The sequence below is a fragment of the Chamaea fasciata genome, unplaced genomic scaffold, assembly GCF_029207755.1.
Source record: "Chamaea fasciata isolate MVZ Bird 193981 ecotype frontalis unplaced genomic scaffold, bChaFas1.0.hap1 SCAF_7, whole genome shotgun sequence".
Lineage (NCBI taxonomy): Eukaryota > Metazoa > Chordata > Aves > Passeriformes > Sylviidae > Chamaea > Chamaea fasciata.
Window position 1 is genome coordinate 17,976,990 of NW_027094092.1, and position 23,861 is coordinate 18,000,850.

Genomic DNA, 23,861 nt, shown 5'->3' on the forward strand with positions numbered 1-23,861 from the left:
CTAACGTGCGTGTCCTCGCAGACACTCAGGGCATTGTCAAGAGTCAGACACGGGCCGGGGAGAAAACAAGGTCCTTTTCCAGAGAACACAGAGCGGAGCAAAACCAGCCTTGCTGCTGCCTGCCCGCTCGAGGCCTGAAAGAGGGGCGAAGCAGGGGGGATCAGGGCGAAATCCCTGGTGATGCCCCAGCCGGTGAGCACGCACTGCCCCGTGTTGGAAAAGTCAAGATCTGCGCTGCAGAGAGGCAACTTCTTACTTGCAAGTTAGTTCGTGCCGGGTTTGCCAGCCTCCAGGGATAAGACTGGGGGCATGTTCCCCCGTTTGGATTCCTCCCCGAGTCCTTGGGCGCAGTGCTGGCACTGCACCGAGGCGAGCACGCAGGGCAGCCCGTGGCGCTCTCCCGCCATCCGCGAATGCACTTCCCTGCCACTGCACACATCGTGGCTCTGGCACCGCCGCAGGGACTGAAAGCCAGCTGGGAACAAAGGGAAGAGCTGCAGGGCTGGGATAAGCGGGAGCTCTCCCTGGGACAGCACCGGCCGTGTCAGCAGGACATTTCATCCCAGAGATTAAAGGCTGAGCCACGAACTTGTTTGGAGCTGGAGCGGGAGCGGGGGCTGAGGGCAAACCCACCAGCGCTGTAGTGAAGCCGCCGGGCCCAGGGCCTTGCCAGGGCAATAGCAACCATCCTGTGAGCCTCGCTGTGGTCTCGCTGTTCCTTTAAAGATTTGGACGGCGGCACCTCCAGAGCGAGGGCCCGGTGCGCCCTTCGCTCGGAGTGCAGGAGAGCGCTTCGCGCGCCGCAGCAGCGCATCCTCTGCCCGCCGTGCGCTCAGCTGGCTCTGCGGGCCCTGCTCCGTGCTGCATGGTTTAACACGGCGCTCGGGGAGGTCCCGGCAACATCCAGAGCTTGGCTGTGCCGGCAGCCAGCTGTGCAAGCACTGCTTCAAAACACACTCCTTCCCTGTGTGCTTACAGTCAGGAGAAGGATTGAAGGATATACAATTTTTTTTTAAGCTAAACCTGGAACGTATACTACTGCATTGGAAGAAGAGGGACTTGGTGGAGCACAGGAGCCAACAGCACGTGTGTCCTGTACCCTGTAGAGCAGCTGGCAGGAAGCAGCAATGCTGGCAGGGAGGTGTCAGGGCAGTACCCACCCATGTTACTCCTCACAAAAATACCTATTTTTTTAAAAAAAGAGTATTTTCCATGGCTGTGCCTTCTTTTGTGTTGGCTCACGGCCGGAGGGTGGAGGGGGTTAGTGCTCCGTGGATGATTTCTCTCCAGTCCAGGCACCAGCCCTGTGCTGGGGAAGATGTAAAATACGTGACTTTTCCCCTACGGCTGCTGTGTGAAAACAACCCCCCCCCATATAGCATGCACACAAAATGACAACAGAGACAGCCTGTCATTGTGCAGGCTGTCACGCAGAAGAGGGGCTGTTCCCCCATCCCCCCTCCACACCGGCAAGGGGAAAGCAGAGCCACGGGTGTGTGTTAAAGCGCTCCAGCAAAACACGTAAGGAAATCCTTTTCATGGGGAATTACCACCAGCTATCAGGGAGCCCGCGCTGGGTTTTGCTTCCAAATGTTGCTTCAGATTGCAAAACACCCGTCGGAGCCGGGACAGCTGATGCCGAAGAAGTTTTCACAAGGGATGCAGAGCTCATGCCTTTTGCCGGACAGCATGCCTTATCAGTTCACCAGGGATGAGGCGTGTGGCTGCTGTTTTGTCAGTAGCCACATCAGCACCCGAAGTGTTTTTTCTTGCCCAGCAACAATATGGATGAATCGGGGGGTCACAAAAAACGTGCCCGCTCCCCCAGACGCGCTCTGGTTTCCCGTCTGTTCGAGGAGGGCGTGTGTGTGACTTCGGGCAGATGGGAGCCAGCCTGCAGACTCGACGCCTGGCTCTCTGAGTCTCCAAACAAAGTTTTTCCCACTACGGGACAGCGCTGTGCCCATCCATAAAACTCTGTCTGGTGCTTGGCAAATCCTCCTTGAGGTGCACTAAAATTTTCAGCATTCCAGCCGTTTGCTTGGCTAAGGCTTGTAGGGTGATGGGCGGGAGCGATCTCGCCCCATGAGAAGGTGAACGCTGTCAATACTGAGGTTGTACAGAAAACCTCTAACTGCACGTCCCTTTTTCTGGGGGAAGTTGCTGGAAGCAGACTCCCGGGGCCGAGGGACCACCTCCGCCCCCTGGCACTGCGAGGGCCACTCGGGTTCGCCACACGCCCAACCCAGCATAGAACAACGAAGAGGGGAAAACATACAAAAAATTACTGTGGCACCGTGACATTTGATGCAGCGAAGGGAGAGGGGGCAGTGGCGGGGGCGGCCGGGGACACCCCGGCTCTCCCCCCGCCCCCTCGCCCCGTCCCTCCCGCACCGCCTACGTGCGCCCCGACACTGCCCTGATGGCACGGCCCCGGCGGGCCGTACCATGGGCCGGGCTCCGGCGGGGGCGGAAAGGGGATGGAGGGGAAAGGGGGAGAGGAGTGGCGGGGCCGCGGGGGTCCAGTGGGGAAGGGGCTCCTCGCGGGCGGCGGCGGCAGGGCAGGGGGGCGCCGCCGGCGGCCGCCGGCCCGAGCGGGGCGGCGAGGGCGGGGAGGGCGGGGGTCGGCGGGGCGGGGTGAGCGGGAGGCGGGCGGCGGCTCAACAGGTACAAATGGTTCCTCCCCGCAGCAGCAGCGACGTGCAGAAGCGAACGCGCCGCGCCCGCCGCTGTCACCGCCGGGGGGGCGGGGGGGCCGCCTGCCCGCCCGGCCCCGCCCCGCCGCGGCCGTCGGCGGGCGGTGGCGGAGCCGCCATTGGCTGGAGCGGTGCGGGGGCGGGGCCGGCGGGCGGGCGGGCGGCGTCGCTATTGGCTGAAGCGGCGCGGGGGGCAGGGCGAGGGGCCGCGGCGCGCGGCGTGGGCCGGGCCGGGGCAGAGCGAGAAGTTGGCGGCGGCGGCGTCGGCGGCGGGAGCGCAGGTGAGCGGCGGCCGCGCCGGGGAGGGATCCCCCGTTCCGGAGCTGCAGGGCGCCGCCGGCCCCAGGGCCGCACGGGCCAGCCTGTCCCGGGGGTGGGAGCGCGGAGCTGCAGCCCCACGCGCCGCGGAGCCCGGGCACGGCGCGGCTGCCCCCTCCCGCGCCCCATCCTTCGCGCTGCCCGGCGTCTCCTATGCTGCAGGCGGGCCCCGCCGCTCCCCCGTCACCCTCCAGGAGCAGGTGAGCCACTGACTAACGCACATTGTGCTCTCGGCGACTCCACTGTGCGTGTGACAGCGGCTAACCTGCTCCTCGGACATCACTGTGCGGCCGCCTCGCCTCCCCGGACCCGCGCCTCGAAGCCTCGACGCCCTCCTGCCCTCTCGGCCAGCCAGGTGAGGGACTCCGGCGTGCCAAGGAGTCGGCTCCCCCGTCGCCACTGTCCTGCCTCCAGCGGTTCCCCATCCTCGGCTCTGCGGACCCCCGATGCGCTGCCGGGAGTGCCCCGGGATCTGCCGCACTTGCACCGGGGAGCGCGAAAAGATGGAACACTTCCTGCAGCGGGGCTCGGTGTGTGCGGCGGGAGCGCAGATGGACGGAACGGGCCGTGCTGGCATGTGGGTGCGAATAGTTGGTGGTAAAGTTGTTCAGGAGGGATGGCGTGCCCCCCTCTCTGTTCTCTTGCTCTTCTCTGAAGTAAAGAAGTGCTAGCGGAGTTAGCTAGCAAGTTAGAGACGCATCATCCCGGCCAGTGACGTCTTGATACCCGGTCAGTGACTAACTGAACTGCTATTGCCAAGGGTGTGTTAATAGAAGAAACTCTGCCTAGTATTGCCCTGGATGAGTCACATTTAAAGAGAGGCTCTCTAGTCTGTTAAAGGAAAAGCAGAAACGAGCCTCACTCTCCATTTTTGTTGATTTTTTTTTTCTATCCCACCCCTCACCTTTGCTATCTGTTTTCTTCTTTTTGTGCAGGGCTCTATTGGTGCCCTGGCCCTGGCTTGGCATTTGCAGAGCTGCCTTGCTCGATGTGCTGTGATGTCACGCAGGGGACTCTGACTTCATGGCCCTAAGGAACAGGAAGGCGAGCCAGGCAGGGACTTTTCCAGCCACTGAGGGTGGCTGCTGCTAAAAACTCAGGAAGTGACGAAGCAGATGGCTTCTCCTACAAAGTTATCTCTTGAGATTTTTTGGCTGGTGAAGAAGCTGGGTAGTTAAAAAGCATATTTTCTGAAGAGCAGCACAGCTTCATTGTCAGCTGCAGTACCTAATAACCAGCTAGGATTCACCACAACTGCTGAGGTTTCCTGAAGGGGCTCAGGTATTCCCCCTACTCCTGGGGCTGCTCTCATGTAGCCCTGGGCTGTTGGAAAGGCTTGTTCTGGAGGAATTGGCAATGCTCTGGTCAGAGTTAATTGCACAGAAGGCAGAGCAAAGTCCTCTGTTGGTAAAGTGTCTCTCTGAGAAGTTTTGCCTGTCCCTATCTCTCCTTCATGCTCTTGTTATTTCTGTCTCTGGGTCCCAGATGAACATCTGCTTTTCACAAGAAAACTCAGCTCTCTCTGTGCTCTGTGTTTGTGTAGTGCTCAAACACCCTGGGAGGATGGGAAAACCAACTGAATTTACTCAAGATGCTTTCATGTTTGTTCAGAAGCAGAATAGGCCTTTTTTGGGGGCGGTGGGAGGGGCAGTGCTCAGAAAAGTTCACAGTTGTCTGAGCCCCAGATTGCTTTTTTCTTCCCTTGCTGCACCTACAGCATCTTCCCACTGCTGGTCCTGAGCAGGCAGGAGCGCAGTGTAGCCACACAGAGAGAGGGAAACCTGGTGCAAAATCCACCCGTGTACAAGTGTGTCTGAGAGCTGAAACTGAAGGCCACAGTCCCCTGCCCCCCCATTTTATAGGTGACGGTGCATGTGGCAAACCTGTGTCTGAAAATGAAGGTGCTTTGTTTCTCTTTGAATAAACAGCCCTGCGTTTGGGACTGTGCTGGCTGATGACTTAACCCCGGGAGATGCCTCTGGCAGAAGCAGCTCTGCAGGTCGTCTGGCAAGACCTGTCCCAGTTCCCATGAGCAGCACTATGGTGTGAATGCTTCTGACTTCCTGCTACCAGTGGAACCATCCTGTTCAGCTCCAGTAAGCAAAAGGAAGGGGTTGAAGTGAAGTTTGTTTGGTTTTGCCTTTTCTCTGTGTGTCTCCAGTAAGTGGGGAGAATGTAAGCTGAATTCCTGTTTTTAGCATTCTTGTGGCATGATTCAAAATTCACCTGCTGCGCTGTCACCTGAAGTCTTCAATAAATGTGCAAAACCAGTGTTTGAGTGCTGATTACTGTAATCCAGGGCATCAGACCAGGTGAAGAGGAAAGCTGTGCCTTCTCAGTGATATGTCGGATTGCACTGCATGCCTGGTTCCTCCCATCTCTTACTTTGCCTCTGTGGTCAGTGAAGGTGGCTTGAAAAGGAGAGCAGAAGGGTGCAACATGGTTGTCCCTTCAAGCAGAAAGCCCAGCATCAGCCCTTCTGTCCTGGCCTAGCCCCAGGGTGCTCCTGAGTGATGAGAAAATACACCAGGGCTGCAATGTCTCTTGATTTTCATGTTTTTCTCATGTTTTTCAGTAGCTAATAAACAGATTTGTAAGATGGTACATAGCTTGGTTAGAAGAGTAGTCATGTGCTTTCGCTCAGAACCGTGAGATTTTTGCTGAGAGGCAGGGGAGTGCCTTACAGGAGGGAAAGATGCTGAATTTCAGGCCTGTTGAGCTGAAGGGACTCTTTGTGCTCCTCAAAGATTTTGTTCTCATTTCAGCTCTTCATGGAGGGAAAGGAACAAGCCTTACCCTTCAAGCACCACGCTAAGAAGCGCCTGTTGTGTCCTGTCCATAACATGTCCCAGTGTCAGGTGAGCCTCACCGAAGGAGCAAGCTGCCCTATGAGGAATAGAAGGAGTACATGAATTGTTTAAGAAGAAGTCAGTTAGTTAAATGCAAGCAGGGACTTATATAATACATCCTAAAAAAAAAAAAAAAATGATTTCTGCTGGCAGGAGGTTCCGTTGGGAGAGAAACTTGCTCATCCATAAACAAGAAAATTTCCCAGCCTCCTCTAGTGCTTTATGGTGGTTTTTTTTTTTTTTCCAGGGCAAGGTAGAATGCAGTCAGTCTGCACTTGGAGATGGAGAAAGAAAAATCATCACAGGAGAGCAGACAATGCTCCCTGCATGGACACACACGCTAGTTCAAACAGCTCTTCTTCATCTGCAGTGAACTATGCTGGTAGAAGCTGTGCAGCCAGGAGCAAGCAGCAGAGCATCTGTACACCACTTGGGGAGCAAAACCAACAGGCATTTTCTCCTCCAGACATTCACACCTTTCCTTATGTAACTGGTGCTGAAGTGTGTGCTTTAAAAGCTGCTTGCCAAATCCAGGGGCTGGGAGGCAGTACAAATGCTTCTAGCACTCTAGATGAAATTGAGGGAGAAAAAAAAAATCCAAACCCAAACACCCAGGAACTCATACAAATACGTAACTGCAACTTGGGGATGGTTCAAGTGTCTGCAGCAGTGTTTCCCTGAAGAAACTGCATTGGCCTGGGGCAATGCTGGCACCCAGAACATCATCTAATGAGGATGGTGAGGAGCTGACAGTCCAGGATAGAGGGGCGAGGAACTGGGTGCCATTTTTCTTACACAATATTAAAAAAAAAAAACCCAAACAAACCTAAAAAAAAAAAATCAAGTAGTGCAGCCAGGAAAAGGGCGCCAAGGAGGGTGGAAGTGGCTGAAATACTCTTCTGAATGGTGCCTTGTGCTGATAGAACCTGCAGATTTATTAAAAAAAACAACAAAAACAAACCACACAACAAAAAAGCAGGGCTGCTCACCAGTGAAAAACAGGTATAGCCTTTGCTTCGTGATTTTTGGGTGGCACTGGAGCTAGCCAGGGGAAGCATCTGAGGAGAGAGAAGCTCTGAAGTCCATTCTCACCCACTCCAGGGAAGGAAGAAGCTGCCCACAGAGCCTGAGGGACATGGAGACACGAGTCCCTGCGCAGCCAGGCACAGCATCCTCGAGCCACCCTGCACGCTTGGATCCCTGCCTTGCCCGCCAGCCAGTTCCCTCTCCAGTACGCGCCGTACGCAGGGCTCTTGGTTTGTTTTTTAAGGGAAAAAACAATAATTTATTTGCTTTGTTTTAATCTCATAACAATGGGTAATGGTAATTTCTTCCTACTACTCTGTAGTGGCCTAGAAAAGGACAGCATCATCTCCACTGTAGCAAGAAGGCTTGTCCCAGGGCATGAAATTTTAATTAGGAACAATCACGCAGCCTTGAAATGGGAATTGCGAGCAGCAAAAAAGTCAAGCCATCAATAAAATATTCAATGGCAGAAATGTATTATTGACACAGACTTTAGAGCAGATAAAAGCGGGAAGGCGGGGGAGCGGGTATTGAGCCTCGCTGCATTAAATAACAGGCGGGGACCCGCGCGCTCGCCCGGCCAGCGCAGGCCCCCCGAGCCCGCAGGAATATAGGTCACCCTCGGCTGGGGAGCTCCCGAGGTAACACATGAGTTTGATTACCACCTCTCCCCCACGTGCACCACAGCAGGCACAGAGGTGTTAATCAAAGCAATTTATTACCTCGCGGAACACTGCTGGCCTAGGCAGCAGCTGGGTGATGGTTTGTAGGACACAAAATGAAGAAAATCTGCAAAGAGCCACAGTCTTGAGCTGAAAACAGCCCCTGGTCAGGGCACTCTTGCTAACCCCTCTCGTGGTTATCAGACCTCGGTGGGGGATGCAATCGAGTTACTATGTCTCCCACCCATGCAACAGTTCCAAATCCCGCATGCCAGCCAAGGGGCATCAGCTGAAGGGCCAAATCTGCTGTGATACATATATTTTAAATCCTTATTTTCCACACCCTCCCACACCGCCCTCCAGGAAAGACTGGTGCTGGTTTGGCCTGTTATGATTATGACTGAATTATGACTGAACCTACAAAACCAATAAATAATACATAATTGTAACAGAGGAAAAAAAAATCCCCTACAGATATTCAAATTAATTTTCTGTCCCCATTTGGAAGTACCATAAGTGACGACCCTTTTCTTTTTATTCCTGTTTATTTTACAGAAGGCAAGGCTACAAATGTAGCCCCCAAAATGAAAGATCCAGTTTTAAACCTGCAGAGCTCAGTTTTCTGGGATATGCAGAGGATGTCCCATAACACTGAAATCTGGCCATGTCCAAAGCAAGCGGGTTTTCTAAACCTGCTTCCCCCCCCCAAGCAGCACTGAAATGCTCTTTACAATGTCCATCAACCACTTCTTAGCAAGGCAGAACCATTAAAAGCAAGAGTCCAAAAAAAAAAAAAAAGCACACAAAGCCCAAAAAGAGCAAACAAGCAGGGGAGGAACTAAATGCAGCTGTATGGAACAAACACGTTTTTAAATAATTTTCTTTGAGATATACATCATTTAAGGAGGAGGCTGAGGAGGAGCTTGAAAAACAACCCACCCCAAAAACCCCAAAGTCCCAGTTCAAAAAAGGCAACTTTGAAACTGCATCTCCCCACTGTGGCAGCTCTCCAGTCATAATGCAAGCCACAGCAGTACCAGTGGATCTCCCAACAAAGCAAACTTTAATCCTTTCATATTACTTCATCAGCCTGCTGGGCTGTGGTGGCACCTTGAAAGCCAGTTTTGAGAGGGGAAGATGTCCCCAGGGACCAGAGCCCAGCAGAAGCTCAGGGGAGATGGTGATGGACAGCAAGAGCTGACATTCCTGGCTGCTGTTATCCAGGTGCAGACAAAGGGGCATGGAAGAAAATGGGAAATTTCCCCTTACCTGCTCCTGTCTGCAGCCAAGCACCACCCCCTTTGCTTCCTGTCCTAGAATGCTCCGAGCTGCTGCTGTGCATTATTAAAATGTTGCCATGTTTCATCCCAGAGATGGCCACATCTCACCGGAGACAAGCCGCATCGCCTGGTTGTAAAGCACTTCATGATTAAAAAAAAAAAAAAGAAAAAAGAAAAAAAAGAAAAAAAAAGAAAAAAAAAAGTAGGAAAGAGCACTGTGTGTAGAAGATTTAGTCAGTTATAAAATACTCACAGCTTTAATTCAGCAAATAGAAAGAGATGGCTTGGAAATGGAAGAGGCAGCTGCAGGGTGCGCAAACCGCTTGGATGCATCCGGCAGGCACCGGCAGGGATGTCTCACCCTGGCCACAACAGCACACTCACACTCGCTTTGCTCAAATCCTTTCCCAAAGATTTATTGAAAATTGGATCTGCGGCGCACAGGATTTACATTCACGTGGGGGAAGCGGGGTTTTACGGTGAACGCTGTGCCCCAGCCACATTTTTCACATATGACACGTTGAAAACAGGCTCGGGGATCTCCCATACAAACTCGTCCCCTCCCCAAACTGCTTTGGTTTTGCAATTAAAATACAAGGTGACCCACCGGGACAGATGAACAAAATGGTAACTACTGGCCATCAAGTTAAAAAAAAAAAAATTAAAAACATCAGGGAAATGTCACCAAGAATATTTTGGTCCTGTTCCCCACACACCACCACCGGGGAAGGGCTCATTCTGCAATTTTTTACTTTAAAAAGAAGTTGAAAGATTAAATGAATTTAAGAAAAACAAGCTCCCACTGTGTGCTTCCTCGAAGCATGGTCCGTGGCACCATGGAAAGTGCGTTTCTCCTACAGGTTTCTTATAATATATGTAAAAAAGAGGGGCCAGAAATTTGTATTAAAGCTGCTTTTGGGCCTCCCCTGCCGCCAGTGAAGAGGCTGCTTGTCATGGCCTCACTTGCTGTGATAAGTTGCTGTAAAATCTGTTAACTTGCTCCATCCAGGTGAGCCTCCACGCAGGTCTCCACTGCAGCTTCACTCCCCTAGTCAAAGGAACAAGGACTTTTCCAAATGCATGATGGGTCTCTTGAGGAGGCTATTGAGAATTGGTGCACTGCTGTTTTCTGTTCGATATAGAAACTGCTTTAAAAAAAAATAGAAGGGAGACGCTTTTGTCCTCAGGGGAAGAGGGTTGCTTTGTGTCATCAGTCTCTAGTTTTACTTTACAGTCTGTAAAAATATTCTGTCTGGCCATTCACATCCATTCACAATATAAAGCAGTAAAAAAAAATATAAAATATATATATATATATAATATGGTTTATTTATACAGTTACACTTTGAAGATTGATCCTCAATCAATTGATCCAATACAATCGGTCCTCCACTGCCTGGGCCCTTCTACCTCCAGATGCTCTGCCTGGTTGATACAACTGCAAGACAAGAGAAAAAAACACCTGAGCAATCCCACCATGGTGGGTGAGCACTTGCAAAAATGGGAGCTGAAAACAGGATGTATGTGAGCACAAAGCCTGGACCGGGAGATGGGAATGCGGCTGCCGCAGTGTCCTGAAGGATGGGGGTGGATGCATTGGGCTGTGAGGAGGATGACAGTAGGGTTTTGCTGAGGCAAAGGAGGCATGGGTGGGAGTAGGATGCCGAGGTGGAGGCAGCATCACCACAGCAGGTAGGTGTCCCTAACGTAGTTCTCTTTTGCTGCACCCAAAAAACAGGTGCAAGGTGACAAAAGAGTCACAGGAGGTAGAAAGGGTTTTCAGACGCACTGGTCACTAAGATGGAGCAAAAGTAGCTCCTGTAAAAGACAGGAAACAAGTTCTCCCCATCCTAACTGAGCGAGGTCTTAACCCTGGGGGATACAGAGTGGCAGGAGGGGGGATGAGAACCATCCTCCACAGCTCCTGGCAGGGCAGAGAGCCAGGCTGCCAGCGTGTGAGCCCCTGGCAGCAGAGCAGAGACTGCCAGAGTGTGAGCTTTGTGCTTCCTAATGGCATCTATAAATAGCTCTGGCCTCCCACCACCAGCACACGCTTGCTCTCTGCAGCCCATTTTGGGCAGCAAAAGCCTCTCCCCTCTTCCCACCCATCCTCTGCAGACTGGCTCATGCTCCCAGGGCCCCACTGGGACATACGCACCCTCAGGGTTCAGGCTGGACACCAGGGGCTCTGGCAGGGTCCTGGGATGGCCGAGGAGCTGTTTGGTGCTGACCTGGGGAGGTGAGTCGGTACCAATGGTGGGAGAAAAACCTACAGGATGGGCAAAAACATCTGGCTCAGGCAGGGCTCGAGCTTCCCATGCTCACTGGGCACGGCCGCTGCAGTGCCACAGGGCAGTCACATCACCCGCTCCAGGTGCTCCGGAGGAGAAATGACCAGGTCCCTTTCCATGAGAACCCCCCGCCCTGTCCTCTCATGCCTGTGAGGATGCAGACAAGGCCCTGGGCACCACCCTTCCCTCGCCAAACACAGAAAGGTCATTTGCGGCCAGAGCATGTCCTCACCAGCCCACAGCCCCTGGGGACTGACACTAGCCTTCAGCCACCTGCCTTTTGCTGCAGCCGCTGTGGTGACATGAGCAAGGCTGCGAAGGAAAGCTCCCTGCAGCCACCTCAGCCCCGAAAGCAGCCATGACTCCTGTGCATGTCTATGAACAGCCTCCAGGCTTCAGTGGGGAGGAGGAGGGAGCCCCAGGGCTGACAAATCTCCGAAACCCCCTGGAGTGGTGAGCGACTGCCATGTCAGCACACAACCCCCCACCTGCCTAACTCAGTACCCAGGGGAGAGCTGGTCAGCTTTGGGGCTGACGCCTGGGAGAAGGAGGCAGGGAGCGGGCAGGGGCCCCGCGGAGCCGCCGCCGCGGCCGAGCCAGCGGCAGCGTGCTGACCTCCGTTTCTCCGGTAGGCTGGCAGCTCACACGGGCTCGGCTCCGGCTGGGCGTCCTCCTCGGACCTGGCCTGCAGGACGGTCACCGTGGCCCCCGTCTGCTGAATAAACTGCTGCAAATTACATTGCCTCAGCTCCTTATTTAACTCCTCCAGCTCTTGGGTCTGGGCCTGCAAAACACACACCGACGGGGGGACAGGGTGAGCCGCATGTTCCCCCGATGCCCCAAGCCAGCTGGCAATCATCCCTGGGGCTGCTGCCCGGCTGGAGCTCACCCTGCCGGGGCCAGCAGAGGGGACCTCAGGGGTACTGCGGCTCAGCCGCCCCTCTCTGAGGGCCTGCAGGAAGGGAGGTGCCCAGGCAACGGGGACGAGGAAGGCGTTTGTTTGGGAACAGCCCTGCTTTGCTGCATCTCCACAAGAGGGTGCGAGCAGCCACCAAACGGAGGCCGCCGCCGTGCTGCGAGATGCCAAATGCAAATGAGATGCTCAAAGAAAGATGCTGAAAGCATGGACAGCCTGGGGAAGGCCTGGCTGGGTAAAAGCGTCCCCGTTTTGCTCCACCGAAGGGGACATGGTGGGTGGAAGGCAGGAGTCACACAGCCCCTTGACCTCTGATGCTGGGAGGCTGCAAGGGGAGAGCTGGGGGGGCATCACAGCTCATCGCCAAAGCTGCCATCTCCACACTGCACAGCCCCCCACCATGACCCCAAGCTCTGCATGGCTGAAAGACTTTGTGCACAGGCACCATGGGGACCTGGACATCCCCTTTGTGACTCTTTTATCCAAGACATCAACCCTTGTGCCCATGTTGCCAACCCCACACGTGGACCACTTGCTCCAGCACCACTGTCTGTGCTGGAGCAGGGTGATGCTGTGCCCCTGGTGCACCAGTCAGAAGGAGCATTAGCCCGGATGGAGCTTGCATGGAGAGAATGGGTGTGGGACCCCGTGACAGTGGGGGTGTCCCTCAGTCAGTGATCACTGCTGCTGAGGGCTGTGCACTCAGCCCCAAGTTCACTGGGCAGCGGAGTAACCAGCCCCACTCAACCCATTGTTCCAATGTGTCTGGAAAGCTGGTCCCACCCCCTCCTGAAGGTCTTACCATCCCATGGGGTGGTTCAACCCAGTCCTATCTACCTGCAGGTTCTTTTCAGCTTCCTCCAGGGCCTTCTCCACGCTGGCCAGGTTGCTCTCCAGCTGGGTGCCTTGCTTGACCTTGGCCTCCAGGTCCCTTTTCATTTTGGTGGCCATGTCCTCCAGCTCTATGGGACTGGGCATAGAGATCTCCTTTCCCCTCTTGGCCCTCTCGGCCATCTCCCATTGGATCTCCTCCTGCAGGGCTTCAGTCCGTACACTCAGCTCATAGATCCTCTGGGTGTACTCCTCCAGGCTGGCCCGCAGGCTCCTAACCCGCTCCTGCCGCTCCCGCTCGCACTCCTTTTCCAGCCGGAGCTCACTCTGCCAAAACTCCTCCTCACCCAGCTCCGTCTCATTCCTCCGCACCAGTTGCTCCAGATAGAGGATCTCATTCTCCTGGCCGGCAAGCCGGCTGCGCTCCCAGAGCCGTAGGTCCATTTCTAGGGTGTCCCCATGGGCCTCCAAGGAATGCAGCTGCTCCTGCTGCTGCAGCACTCTCCTAAAAAGCTCCTCCTTGGAGGGCTGGACAACACCACCACCATCCAAGTCTAGCCCATCCCGTGTTTGATGCCTCCATCGGCTCACGGTGAACAGGTCGCTGGAGCCTGTGGGACCCAGGTTGAAGGTCATGGATTTTTTTGGCTCCCTGGAACGGGGTCCATCTATGCTGGTGAGCCTGGGCTTGATGGGCAAGCTGGCCCGGATGAACGTCCTCTCGGGAGCTTGGGGAGCGCCCTCGGAGGAGGGCCGCTCGGCCATGCTGGGGCCTGTGCGCCGCAGGATGAACTGCACGTCGTTGGCATACTGCCCACACTTGGCCAGCGACTCCAGGGGACACTCCAGCGGCAGCAGCTGCCGCTCCTTCTCCCGCAGCTTCTGCACCAACACGTAGCGGCCCGTCTGACCTGCCGGCAGGAGGTGAGCATGTCAGGTTGGGAAAGCAGAGACCAGCAGGGGTGTGCTGAGGCTGCTGCCCCACAGGCAGTGCTGGTGGCAACCCCACCACCACAGAGCAAGACCTCCACCCACCCAAGGACTCCTTTTCCCAGGAAGAACCTGCAGATGGGGCATCCCCCCAGCAGATGGAGATGGCTCACCAATGGCCCGTGCCAGGGCAATGACCACTTCTTGGCAGGTGGTCTGCTCCGAGACTCCACACACGACCCTCTGGATCCCATCCACCCAGACCTTCAGCTCCATCCCCACAGCTGCCGGGCCTCAGGTGCTCTGGGTCATTGCAGGACAGGCTGCCTGTGGGGAGAAAAGAAACCAAGTTTCCATCCCAAGTCACTAACAAGGAACACAAGACACTTTAAAAGCAGTGTCATTAAATCATCATCCCATGGAGTTAATCCTAGCCCAAGAAGTTGTTTGTTGCCACCCTGTGCACAGATTGCATTTTTGCTGATGTTATTAAACACTGAAAATATATTTTTTTCCTCATGTCCGGACAGTGGGTCCAAAGCTTCCCATGGTAGAAAATGATGAGGATTGTGTGCCTTTGTGGTGCCCAAAAATGCCCAGGTTATTTCTGCTGCAAGCACAGGCTTTTAATGGGTTTGCTAGACTTTCACTGCAATTTCTCTGAAAAAAACATTAGAAAAGGTAGATGAACTGCTGGCTGCCTGCTTTTGAAATGATATAGAGGGAAAGTGTAGATAACGCATATTTTAATCTTTTCATATTTAAATCCAACTCAATTTATCAGACGGGGATTAAGAAATTAAAATAAAGCTTCTTTCTGAACAAAAGCATGACCAAAGGTAGGGTCTGGGAGGGGTAGCCAGGCATAAACACCCATGACAAAGCCCAGGCTCTGACACCACAGCCCAGCTCAACTCCCATCCAGTGGGTACTACTACCTTAAAACAACACCTGTTAGCCTGGGCACACCCAACTCCTGTCTCTTCCAGCAGCTCAACAGCTGCATCCGTCATAAATAAAAAAAAAAAAATTAAGCACAAGCTATAAAGAACTCAAATATTTGAACTTACAGTATTTTCAAACACTGTGCAAAGATATCTACTTTCCCTGCTATAACACTGGTTTTGACAGTATCAATCTTACCTGAAAGCCCTGGATGGAGTAACATACACTAAATTTTCAGGCCCTCCATCCAGGGGGTCACAAACTGCTTTCCCAGCCTCACCTGGCTGGTTGCAGCCCCTCCCTCTGCTCCAGCTATCCCAAGTTTGCAGCCAGGCTGTGAGAAAGCTTGACCTTAGGTTAACCTCCACTTCTTCATTATTTTTTGTTGCCTACTTGAGTAATCAAAGGGAGGGCTTGAAGGGTCCTGTCTCCAGTGATGAGGAGTTTTAATCATGGTGTGAGAAAGGCAAGGAGAAACCAGGGAAGACACGGCTTGGTGAGGACGTTCTGCGCAGGTGCTGGGTCCTGTTGGTGCCACCTCCCTGCCCACCTCCAAAACATGGGCACACAGAGCAGCCATCATAAATACCTCAACGCTGAGCTCATGTTTGCCTTGGCTGAACAACCGGGGAAAACTGTGGGGTTGAAGGACACCTTGGGTTTGGCTCCCCTCCCTGTAAGCCCCAATCCACTAAAATTTCAAAGATACAAATTTAAAACTGCGTTTTGGCACCACTCCCCAATCCTGTGTATTCAAGGCTACAACTGTCCCCTGGCATGGAGCAAAGTCCAGGTTCCACTGTGGCACCACCCAACTCACCTGAAACCACTATTGTTCACCACCCCCCAACCTCCCCCTAGGCAGCCCCCTAACACCAAAACTGGAGTGCAATACCTCCCACAGAGCACTTCCTATCCTCTCCTCTTCCCTGGCCAGGGACTAAGCTAGTCTCAAATCCAGCTTCTTGTGTCATGACCCAGTAAGGGGGCCAGGAGCTTAAGAAGAAACAAGAAAAATAACCCAGCTCGTTGAGTCACACCAAACAGTCTCACCTTGCTGGAAAAATCCCGTGGCTGCCGAGGCTGTGGGAGCAGGACGGCTGCCGGCACACGGCCCCCAGGCACCTGTCCGGGTTCAAACCAGGCACCAGTCTCTGGCTCCGCCTTGGCCGGCATTCCAGGCAATCATTTACCAGCAGCCCAGAACACCGCTGCCAAAACGCTGGCAGAGAGGCAGCCAGCTTTGCTCCTCATTTAAGAGAAACCCCCCAAAAAGCAGCCAGGGCATAATCCCCACCACATTCTCCAGCACCTCAAAAATCCAATGGACTTTAATCGCTTCCTTAGATCCTAGCAAGCATAAGGGGTCCTTGCTGTAACCTCTGGGGGTTTTGGGAGTTGTCTCCAGCTTGCTGCCAGATACAGGATGTTATCTTGGACATGACCCCTTGGAGAGGGCTGGAGGTTGCTTCCTTCTCTGCCTGCCCTCCCCCTGCCTTCTGGGGAGGATGAGCTCCCACTCAAAACCAGCCTGGCTGCCCCTCTTCCCCCAAATCCCCGGTCTCACAAGGGAACTGACAGGATGAAGGCTCATCCCTATCTGTGGGGGACCTGCAATGCTCCCTGAACCCCTCAGTTCCTGCTTGGGAGGCTGCACTCAGCATCTCATCTCCAGTACTCCACCATGACAGCATCACCCTAGTTAAAGAAAAAAACCAAAAAAGCCAACAAAAACCATAAAACCCCATCAAGCAATAAACCCCAAAGCATCCACCTTACCCTAAGCATCACCTTTGCTGTAACCCACTCAGTTCTTTACCATCACTCAAAACCACAGCAGCTGGGGGCGAGTCTCATTGCTTCACTTGCAAATAGACCCCCCTCTTAATGAGTTTCTCTGCATTAATAGTGGGTACCTTTGTTACAACACCAGGTAGGAGAAATAACGGGCTTTTTTGGGGAGCAAGAATTACTTTTCCTGGGGAAGAGCAGCTTCTCAGCAGAGGGCAGGTTTCCAGCTGCCTCTATTTGTATTTGCCCCAGGAGGTCGCTTTGACCATGAACCAGAAGTGCAGGCAGCTGCCAGGCCCTGCCCCTGCCCCAAAACAGCACCAGAGAAGCCAGCAGGTGGCTGTGGGTGCCAGGACACATGATGGCTGCTCCCAAAGGCCACTCATTTTATTCTTACCCCTCCCCACAACTAAATAATTTTTATTGGAAGCAGATTAATAAAATGACTAATTTTCTGTTCCCTTTCCCCATGTGATGGGTCCTAAAATTGAGGGTAGGGATGATTCATTCCATGACTTCAACAGATTTCCTAGCTGAAAGTCAGAATTTCAAATGCTGACACTAAAAAAAAATAATTTTTTTTTTTAAATTAAAAATCTCAGATCTTGCAGCTTTATTTTGATTCCTGGCGCTGCTGTCTCCGAGCCTCCCTCAAAATGTCAGGCTGAAGGAAGTGGAAATGAAGGAGTATTTCTGCACGTGCAGGAGGAAGCACACCTTGCTCCTGCAAACTGCCATCCTGTTGGCTGCTGGGACTCACAAGGGTTTGGAGACCTCCCCTGGACCTGAAATAATAGAAAATTGGCCAGTCACCCTACTCACAGAAGTGAGGACCACTCCTGATTTGTAGTGCCACCTGCCATGTACCCTATGGCGTCTCTCAGAAGCTGAGACAGCACTTTCCAGCCAAGGACTGCAAGCACTTCGCAAGAGTCTTTCTACTATTTTGCACACACAAGAATAATATTAAAAAAAAAAAAAATCAAAATCTGTTTCAGACAAAACCCACCCATTTTGCAGCAAACAGCAAGGCCTTCTGCAACCCAAATACCAAAGCACCCCAAACATCTCTACTACAGCTCCCAAAAAGCACCATCTGGGACCAGCATAAAGGTTTTGAGATGGGCAACCTGCCAGCACGAAGATTTCACCCATTTTTGCAGGTTCACTCACCTCCCTCACTACGTCCACAGGCAGGGAACTGGGTATAGGGCCAGGTGGCAGGAGAGCAGCACCACAGGGAAGGCTTCCAGGAAAGCCTAATTAAAAGTGAAAGCAATCCAGAAGACCAGCCTTTTGTGTCAGGGTTTGGGCTGAGGGTAGGGTCATAAAGGCTCATAGTTAATAGACTGCATTAGTACTTGGGAGCAGGCTGTGATGAGCCTGCCATCCACATGAAGCACCAAGGTGTCCATAGGGACCAGCAGCTTTGAGTCCCTTTGGACGCAGTCCAGGAGAATGCTGGGGTACTCTCAGTCCTTTTATTTCTACTTTGAACCTGACCCTCTGGCTCCTCTCCCACCCAATGCCAGGGAGATGCTCATCCCAGCTGTGCACAGACACACCAATAAAAAAACCCCAACTCAATACATGAGTAAGCAGCAAGTGGGGAGGGGAGGGGTGGCCCTGTGCTGCCATCCTCCATGCTGGGGCACTGGCAGGCTGGCTGTGACTCACTGCCCTGGATCAACTGCTGCAGTGACACATACAGCAGCTATTTAATACTTCCTCAAATCTCTTCCTGCTCTAAGCACCGGGCCCAGCTCCTGTACCAAAGAGGAGAGATGGTACTCGCCCACCTACTGAAACCCCTGGTGGGGCAGCAGCCTCCCTGTTACTCTGGTGACCAACATAGAGAAGATCCATAAATAACTGAAGCCTCCTGAGAACACCTGCAGCAGGTTGGAGGGGATGGGACATGGTCCAGGTTTCCCTTCAGACCACGAACTGTGTCCTCCTGCCTTGGGGCCCTCTTTTGGAGTGACATCATCTGCCCTTGGCTGAGCTGTTACAGGGACTGAGCAGTTCTGCTGGGCTTTCCACGCCATGTCCACCCAGGACAGAAGGCAATGCCGTGGTCAGGGTTGACGACTGGCCGGTCGAACACCGCATAGAGACCAGCCATGGCAAGGTTTGATGCCGTGGCACACCCCAGGCTGGCAGTTCCCTTGCTGCAGAGATGACCATCCACATCTCTGAACAAGCTGTCCGTGCAGCAGAGTCTGGCAACCACCCACGGTCACTGCCACCGCAACTGGGAGCACCAGGCAAAGCCTCGGCCACTTGGTGCATGACCTTTCCACCATTCCAGCTTGTCCTGAGGATGCTGGCCCCAGGATCCTGAAGGAACACATCCCCTGGCCTGGTGCAAGGCAGCCAAGAGGGTCACCTACCAAAGATGGCAGTGTCCTGTCCTTTAGCACGGGGGCCATCGGGGTGCGGGTGGGAGGCTCACACAGAGGTCCAAACTGGAGCAGCAAACAGGTTACTTCATCCCAGCACAAAGAGTTAACAGGGGTTAAACAAGCTCAGAAGGTGACAAACGGGTCCTACCAGAGTGGTCACAGCCCAGAGAGGCAGCTCTTCATCCTTCCACCGTCACAGGGAGGGTGTGCAAGTGCTTCTCACCCCCCAGGCCCAAGGAAGCCACCAGCTCTTATGCAAGGCAGCCACAAGTACCCAGGAGCAAGGAAGCAGCAGGCATGGGGCTCTAATTGACACCCAAGCGGCTTATTTAGGAGTGGCCATAATAGCACCATATCCTCAGTTCACCCATCACCCCCCATCCAGCTCCTTACTCTGACATATGCCTGACAGAAAGCCCCAAAAATTAGCAAAATATCAAAATCAGTAGTTTAACCTGAAGGTGCACTTTTACCAGAGATGTGTGGATGGACCCGAGCCCAAATACCCCCCAAGGGTCTGCTGCCTTTCAATGGCAAGCAGCTTCTGCTGGGGGCATCCTACACTGCATAATGCACACTTGGCATCAGCAAAAGTTACATCCATGTTTCAAGGGCTTTTTGCACTAAAGGAGATCAAAGGAAAACTGTGCCTTGTGGCATTTGCATGCTCGAGAGCTAAAGCATGACTTGAACCAGAAATCACAGACCACCACCAAAATCCTCTGGCAATCCAAGGGGAGACATGTCCCACACGAGGATCTTGCAATCTTGCAGGAATTTCCCAAAGAGACAGATTTCTGGAGAGCCACAAGCACCACACCAGCAACCCCCCACTAAGAGAAAAACAGAGGCTTAGAGATTTTCTGCTCCACTTCCTCCCAAAAATTACAGACCTATGCTAACATGCCTGGGGAGGCTGGCCAATGTTGAGCAGGGCAGGAATAGTCAGGGACAAATCCTGCCCAGGGCTGTGACGCAGAATGGGGACAGTCCTTAGGGTGATGGCCTTCGGCAGGGATTTAGGGGAGGGAGGCTCATATCATGGCTGGTGTCAAAGACACTCACTCCACGCCACCTCCACCTGCCAGGATTTCTGTTTTTTAACCCAAGCTTTTGGGTCTGCTACAGCATCAGACACACACAGAAACAGAAGAAACAGAAACAGCACTATGAAGAAGCTGGGAAACGTTTTCTCCCTTTCAGACAAGATTAAGATTCATGGCCACGGCAGGTCAGCATTGAGAATCATATGAAAACAACAAGAATCACAGCCAGTGACATTTTAGGGATGATTACTAGTCAGGCCACGCCACAGATGAGCCACCAACCAAAAGCTCATTATAAATTAAAAGCAGCAAAAACACCCCTCCACCTACTGCACACACTCACATTACAGCATTTCAGCCTAGAAGAGGAAGGATCATCTTTCCCACCTTCACGCATCATGTTTCTCCTTGCAGCACTAATGGCTACTGTCCATGGGGGGAGAGCTGGCAGGACTGCCTAGGAAAGTCTGCCCTAAACACGAAGGTTTGCAGGGGAACCATAGCAGCACCTGCCATCCCTGTAACCATTACCATCACCCTCAGTCCCACATGTGAAGAGTGACTTCATGAAAGCAGCTGGAAGTAAATCCATAGTTTCTTCTCGGAGGGGAGAAACCAAATTAGCAATAGAGTGTAGATTAGAGGGGAAAGACAAAAGGCTTTTGCACTGCCATGCTCTTTTATTTCTTGTGCAATTGAGTGCATCCAAATGCCCAGGATGGACCTAGCTTTGCCTCCAGTGCAGGGGCAAGACTATTTCTGGCTATCTTGGGGCTCTAGGCTGATCTAGATTAGGTTCATCATCTTTAGGGGATGACTCACAGTCCAGTTCCTAAAAGGCAAGCTCTGAGGGGTATTTGCCAAAGCATCCACATAAACACAAGCATGGCACTCATATGCCAGCAGGTCCAGAATTTCTGCTGTGTTCATCTTCCACAGCAATCAGTCATCAGTGAAAGCACGATGTAATTTGGGAACATTCCCCTGGTATTACACACAGTCCATTCCCCAGTTCAGAACACAGCTTGTGTTTCTCACCAAACAGAACACAGGAAGAATCTTGAGAGGTATGAGCCTGCTCAAGCCTTGGAAATTCACCTCCCCAGCCAAAGAGAACTTCCATTCCCCTCCCACCTTCAAGGGCAAGGCCAAAATGGGGAAAACCCAAGCAATGAGGTCTCTCTCCCAATGCCTCCAGAAGAGCCAGAAAGGACCCTCAAAGCGCAGCTGCCTTGAGATGCTCGCCCAGTCTGGCCCAGAGGATGAGATGAGCCTTGACCACCTATAATGCAAGCAGAGACGGACATTCTCCCTGTCTCCTGTCAAATTAATAAAGAATTTCATCCCCACAGGATTACAGGAAAATTCAGGCTCTGCAGCTGTCCTACAAGTAGGACCAAGGACATAAAAAAACCCAAATGACCTAAAAATATTGTCCCTCCAACCTGCCTTCCAGCCCCCTTTAGAAGTGCTGGTGTCAGCCATCAGTAATCCTCTTTCCATTCCAATTCTCCTCCTACAGGAGAGGGTAATTAACAAATTAGCAAATGCACAACCAGGGATAAACCTTCCAGATTTTATTCTCCATTTCCAGAATAACTTGCAGTTTCCTACCCTGCTTCAGAAAGCAGCCACATGTCAAGGACACACTGCTGGATGTGCAGAGGAGAGGATGCACAAATGAACATGCTGTCATGGATATTTATTTATAACTTTGTAGGATTAAAAAGAACTTTAATGACCCTTTGCAGAGAGCTGAACAGGCTCCTTTGTCTCACATGCTCAGACACAAAGACAAATAAACAAGAGACTCAGAATGAATCCTGGCTGAAACCTTTGATAAGACCCTTGGGTGTTTTAGAAGTCTCTGCTTTCACACTACCTGGCACATGACTAATTAGGTGGAGGTGCTATCAGTCACTGCCCACCCAGAGACAATAAGCTCTTTAAAGCAGTAAAATCACGGTATATCTCTGGAGAGGCAAGTGCATCTGGGACATCCATCCAGGGGTACAAATCACAGTCCTACAATAAGTGATGGAAATCATGGCTGCATGACCAACTCTAATCCCCCAAAATGCCATGCTGGACTTCTGGCTGAAGGGCTTTTAATGCCAGTGAAGGGCTTTATCTCCTACTCCATACACAGGTCCAGCACTTAATGATACCTGAAGGACCGAAATGGGACAGGAACGTGTGCTGTGGACTGGGCCAGTGCTCCTGCCTGCACAGAGTGGGAGACTCAATAAAAATACATTGTTTCTTCTGAAGTATTTACGTGCTTAATCCTCATGCAGCTAATGCTCACATGGGGTTGCTTTGGGGAAATACCTACTTTTGAACTTCCTAGCCCAACTTTTTTATACTCCAAGCTGGTCATTAAAAAGCCAAATGAATTCAAAGAGGACAATACCAAATCCAATGTCTCAGCCTAGGCAATCCTCAAACTGCATTAAAGCACTCAAAAAAAAAAAAATACTTGAGAAGGAGTTTTGAGGGACACCTAGTCTTCAGCATGAAGCATCTCAAAGATTCAAAGCCATGTTTCTAGCACCTCCACTCCTGGGTCCCAGTGATGCTTCCCTTCCAGAATGGGAAAGCAAATGTCCTTTTCCAACATATGATGCTGAGTTTGCAGGATTTTTAAAAGACTAGAAAGAGCAATAGAAAAGGTCTTTAAAAAAACCAACAAAAACACTCAAACAGCTACAGGAATCCTTTATGCACCTATGCAGACACAGACACAGCTTTTTTTCCCCACTGATGGTGGACAAGTGAGAGTACCTTGGATCACGCATGATGTGGTACAGGCCTTGTGCCCAGGCTGGGTTAGCCCTGGGAAAGCGCCGCAGAGCCACTCCTTTGGGATGGGACCCCAAGGACTTGACAAGCTGCCCTGAGAAAGTCCCATCCCAGAGGAATCAGGGCAGGGAGAAGAGGAAGGAGAGATGACCTCAGAGCAAGCCTGGGAAACACCTAACTTTCTACAGGCACAAACCATCAAAGACCTGGACATACTGGTAAAGAGCCCATGGAGACCATGAGATGCTTTCTGACAATTAAGCTGTTCCTCAGAGAAGTGTGTGTGTGTGTGCTTGTTGCTGCAGGAACCAGCCAGCACTGATCACAACATGCAAAGAGGTCCACCCAGCATTCACACTGCAAGTATGTTTGGCTCCTAGCAGAAAGGAGTGCTGACGCCTCCAAACATTGCCAGAACTTGGAAAAGAAAATAAAAACTGGCAAGTGAAAACAGCAACCACAAAGCCTCCAAAAAAACCAACACAACCCATCTTTATTCTTATCTAGAGATGCCTGTGGTGTTTATTCAACCTACTGCACACCACCAGCTGCCTCAGGCAAGCATCCAGAGGCAGAGACCAGCTCCCTGCTGCACACTCACATTTCCTGGGGAAAGCAATGTTCACAGCAGGAATCATTAAACCAGCAAGAACCCAACAAGTGCTCTCCCTGTCAGACAGCTTCACAACATCATCTGGATGCCAATGGTTTACCCAGGCTGGCAGGAATAACAGGGAGCAAAGGGGAGACTGCCACTCACTGGGCTTCTCTGCCAACACAGCTACTCTCCTGCAGGATGCTCTAGGTGCCTCCAAAGTCCCTGCTGTGCTCAGGGGCTCAGTGCTAGGTCTAACCCCACAGAGGACATCCATGGGAGGCTCTGGACCCCAAAGGGCTGTTGAGAGCACTGTGACATTCCACTGTCATGCACGAGGCACCTGAGGGGACAGAGGAAGGATGAGCATGAGGGTCCAGAGATGAAGAGCTCCAGCAGATTCTGTGTGCTGTAGCAGGGTTAGGAAGTAGCAGCGAAAGAAGCCTTCATGGCTCAGTTGTCCTGAAGTTTCCACCTA

General features: G+C 52.5%; 1 protein-coding gene across 5 annotated transcripts in view; it reads right to left on the minus strand.

The window, feature by feature from the left end:
* Nucleotides 1-9,198: 9,198 nt before the first annotated feature.
* The window catches only part of LOC136292293 (ras association domain-containing protein 7-like), a 34,053-nt gene continuing 19,390 nt past the window's right edge, over nucleotides 9,199-23,861 (minus strand). For 2 of the 5 annotated variants that reach the window (XM_066187802.1, XM_066187801.1), the window contains exons 2-5: nucleotides 13,973-14,126; nucleotides 12,876-13,780; nucleotides 11,738-11,906; nucleotides 10,682-11,100 (exon numbers count right to left, since the gene is read on the minus strand). In XM_066187802.1, coding sequence (XP_066043899.1) covers nucleotides 10,682-11,100; nucleotides 11,738-11,906; nucleotides 12,876-13,780; nucleotides 13,973-14,075 — 1,596 coding nt within the window. In that variant the 5' untranslated portion in view covers nucleotides 14,076-14,126. Of the gene's footprint in view, nucleotides 10,270-10,681; nucleotides 11,101-11,737; nucleotides 11,907-12,875; nucleotides 13,781-13,972; nucleotides 14,127-14,942; nucleotides 14,995-15,797; nucleotides 15,856-23,861 lie in introns of those variants that run through there. The other 3 variants (XM_066187805.1, XM_066187803.1, XM_066187804.1) reach the window with 3 other exon arrangements.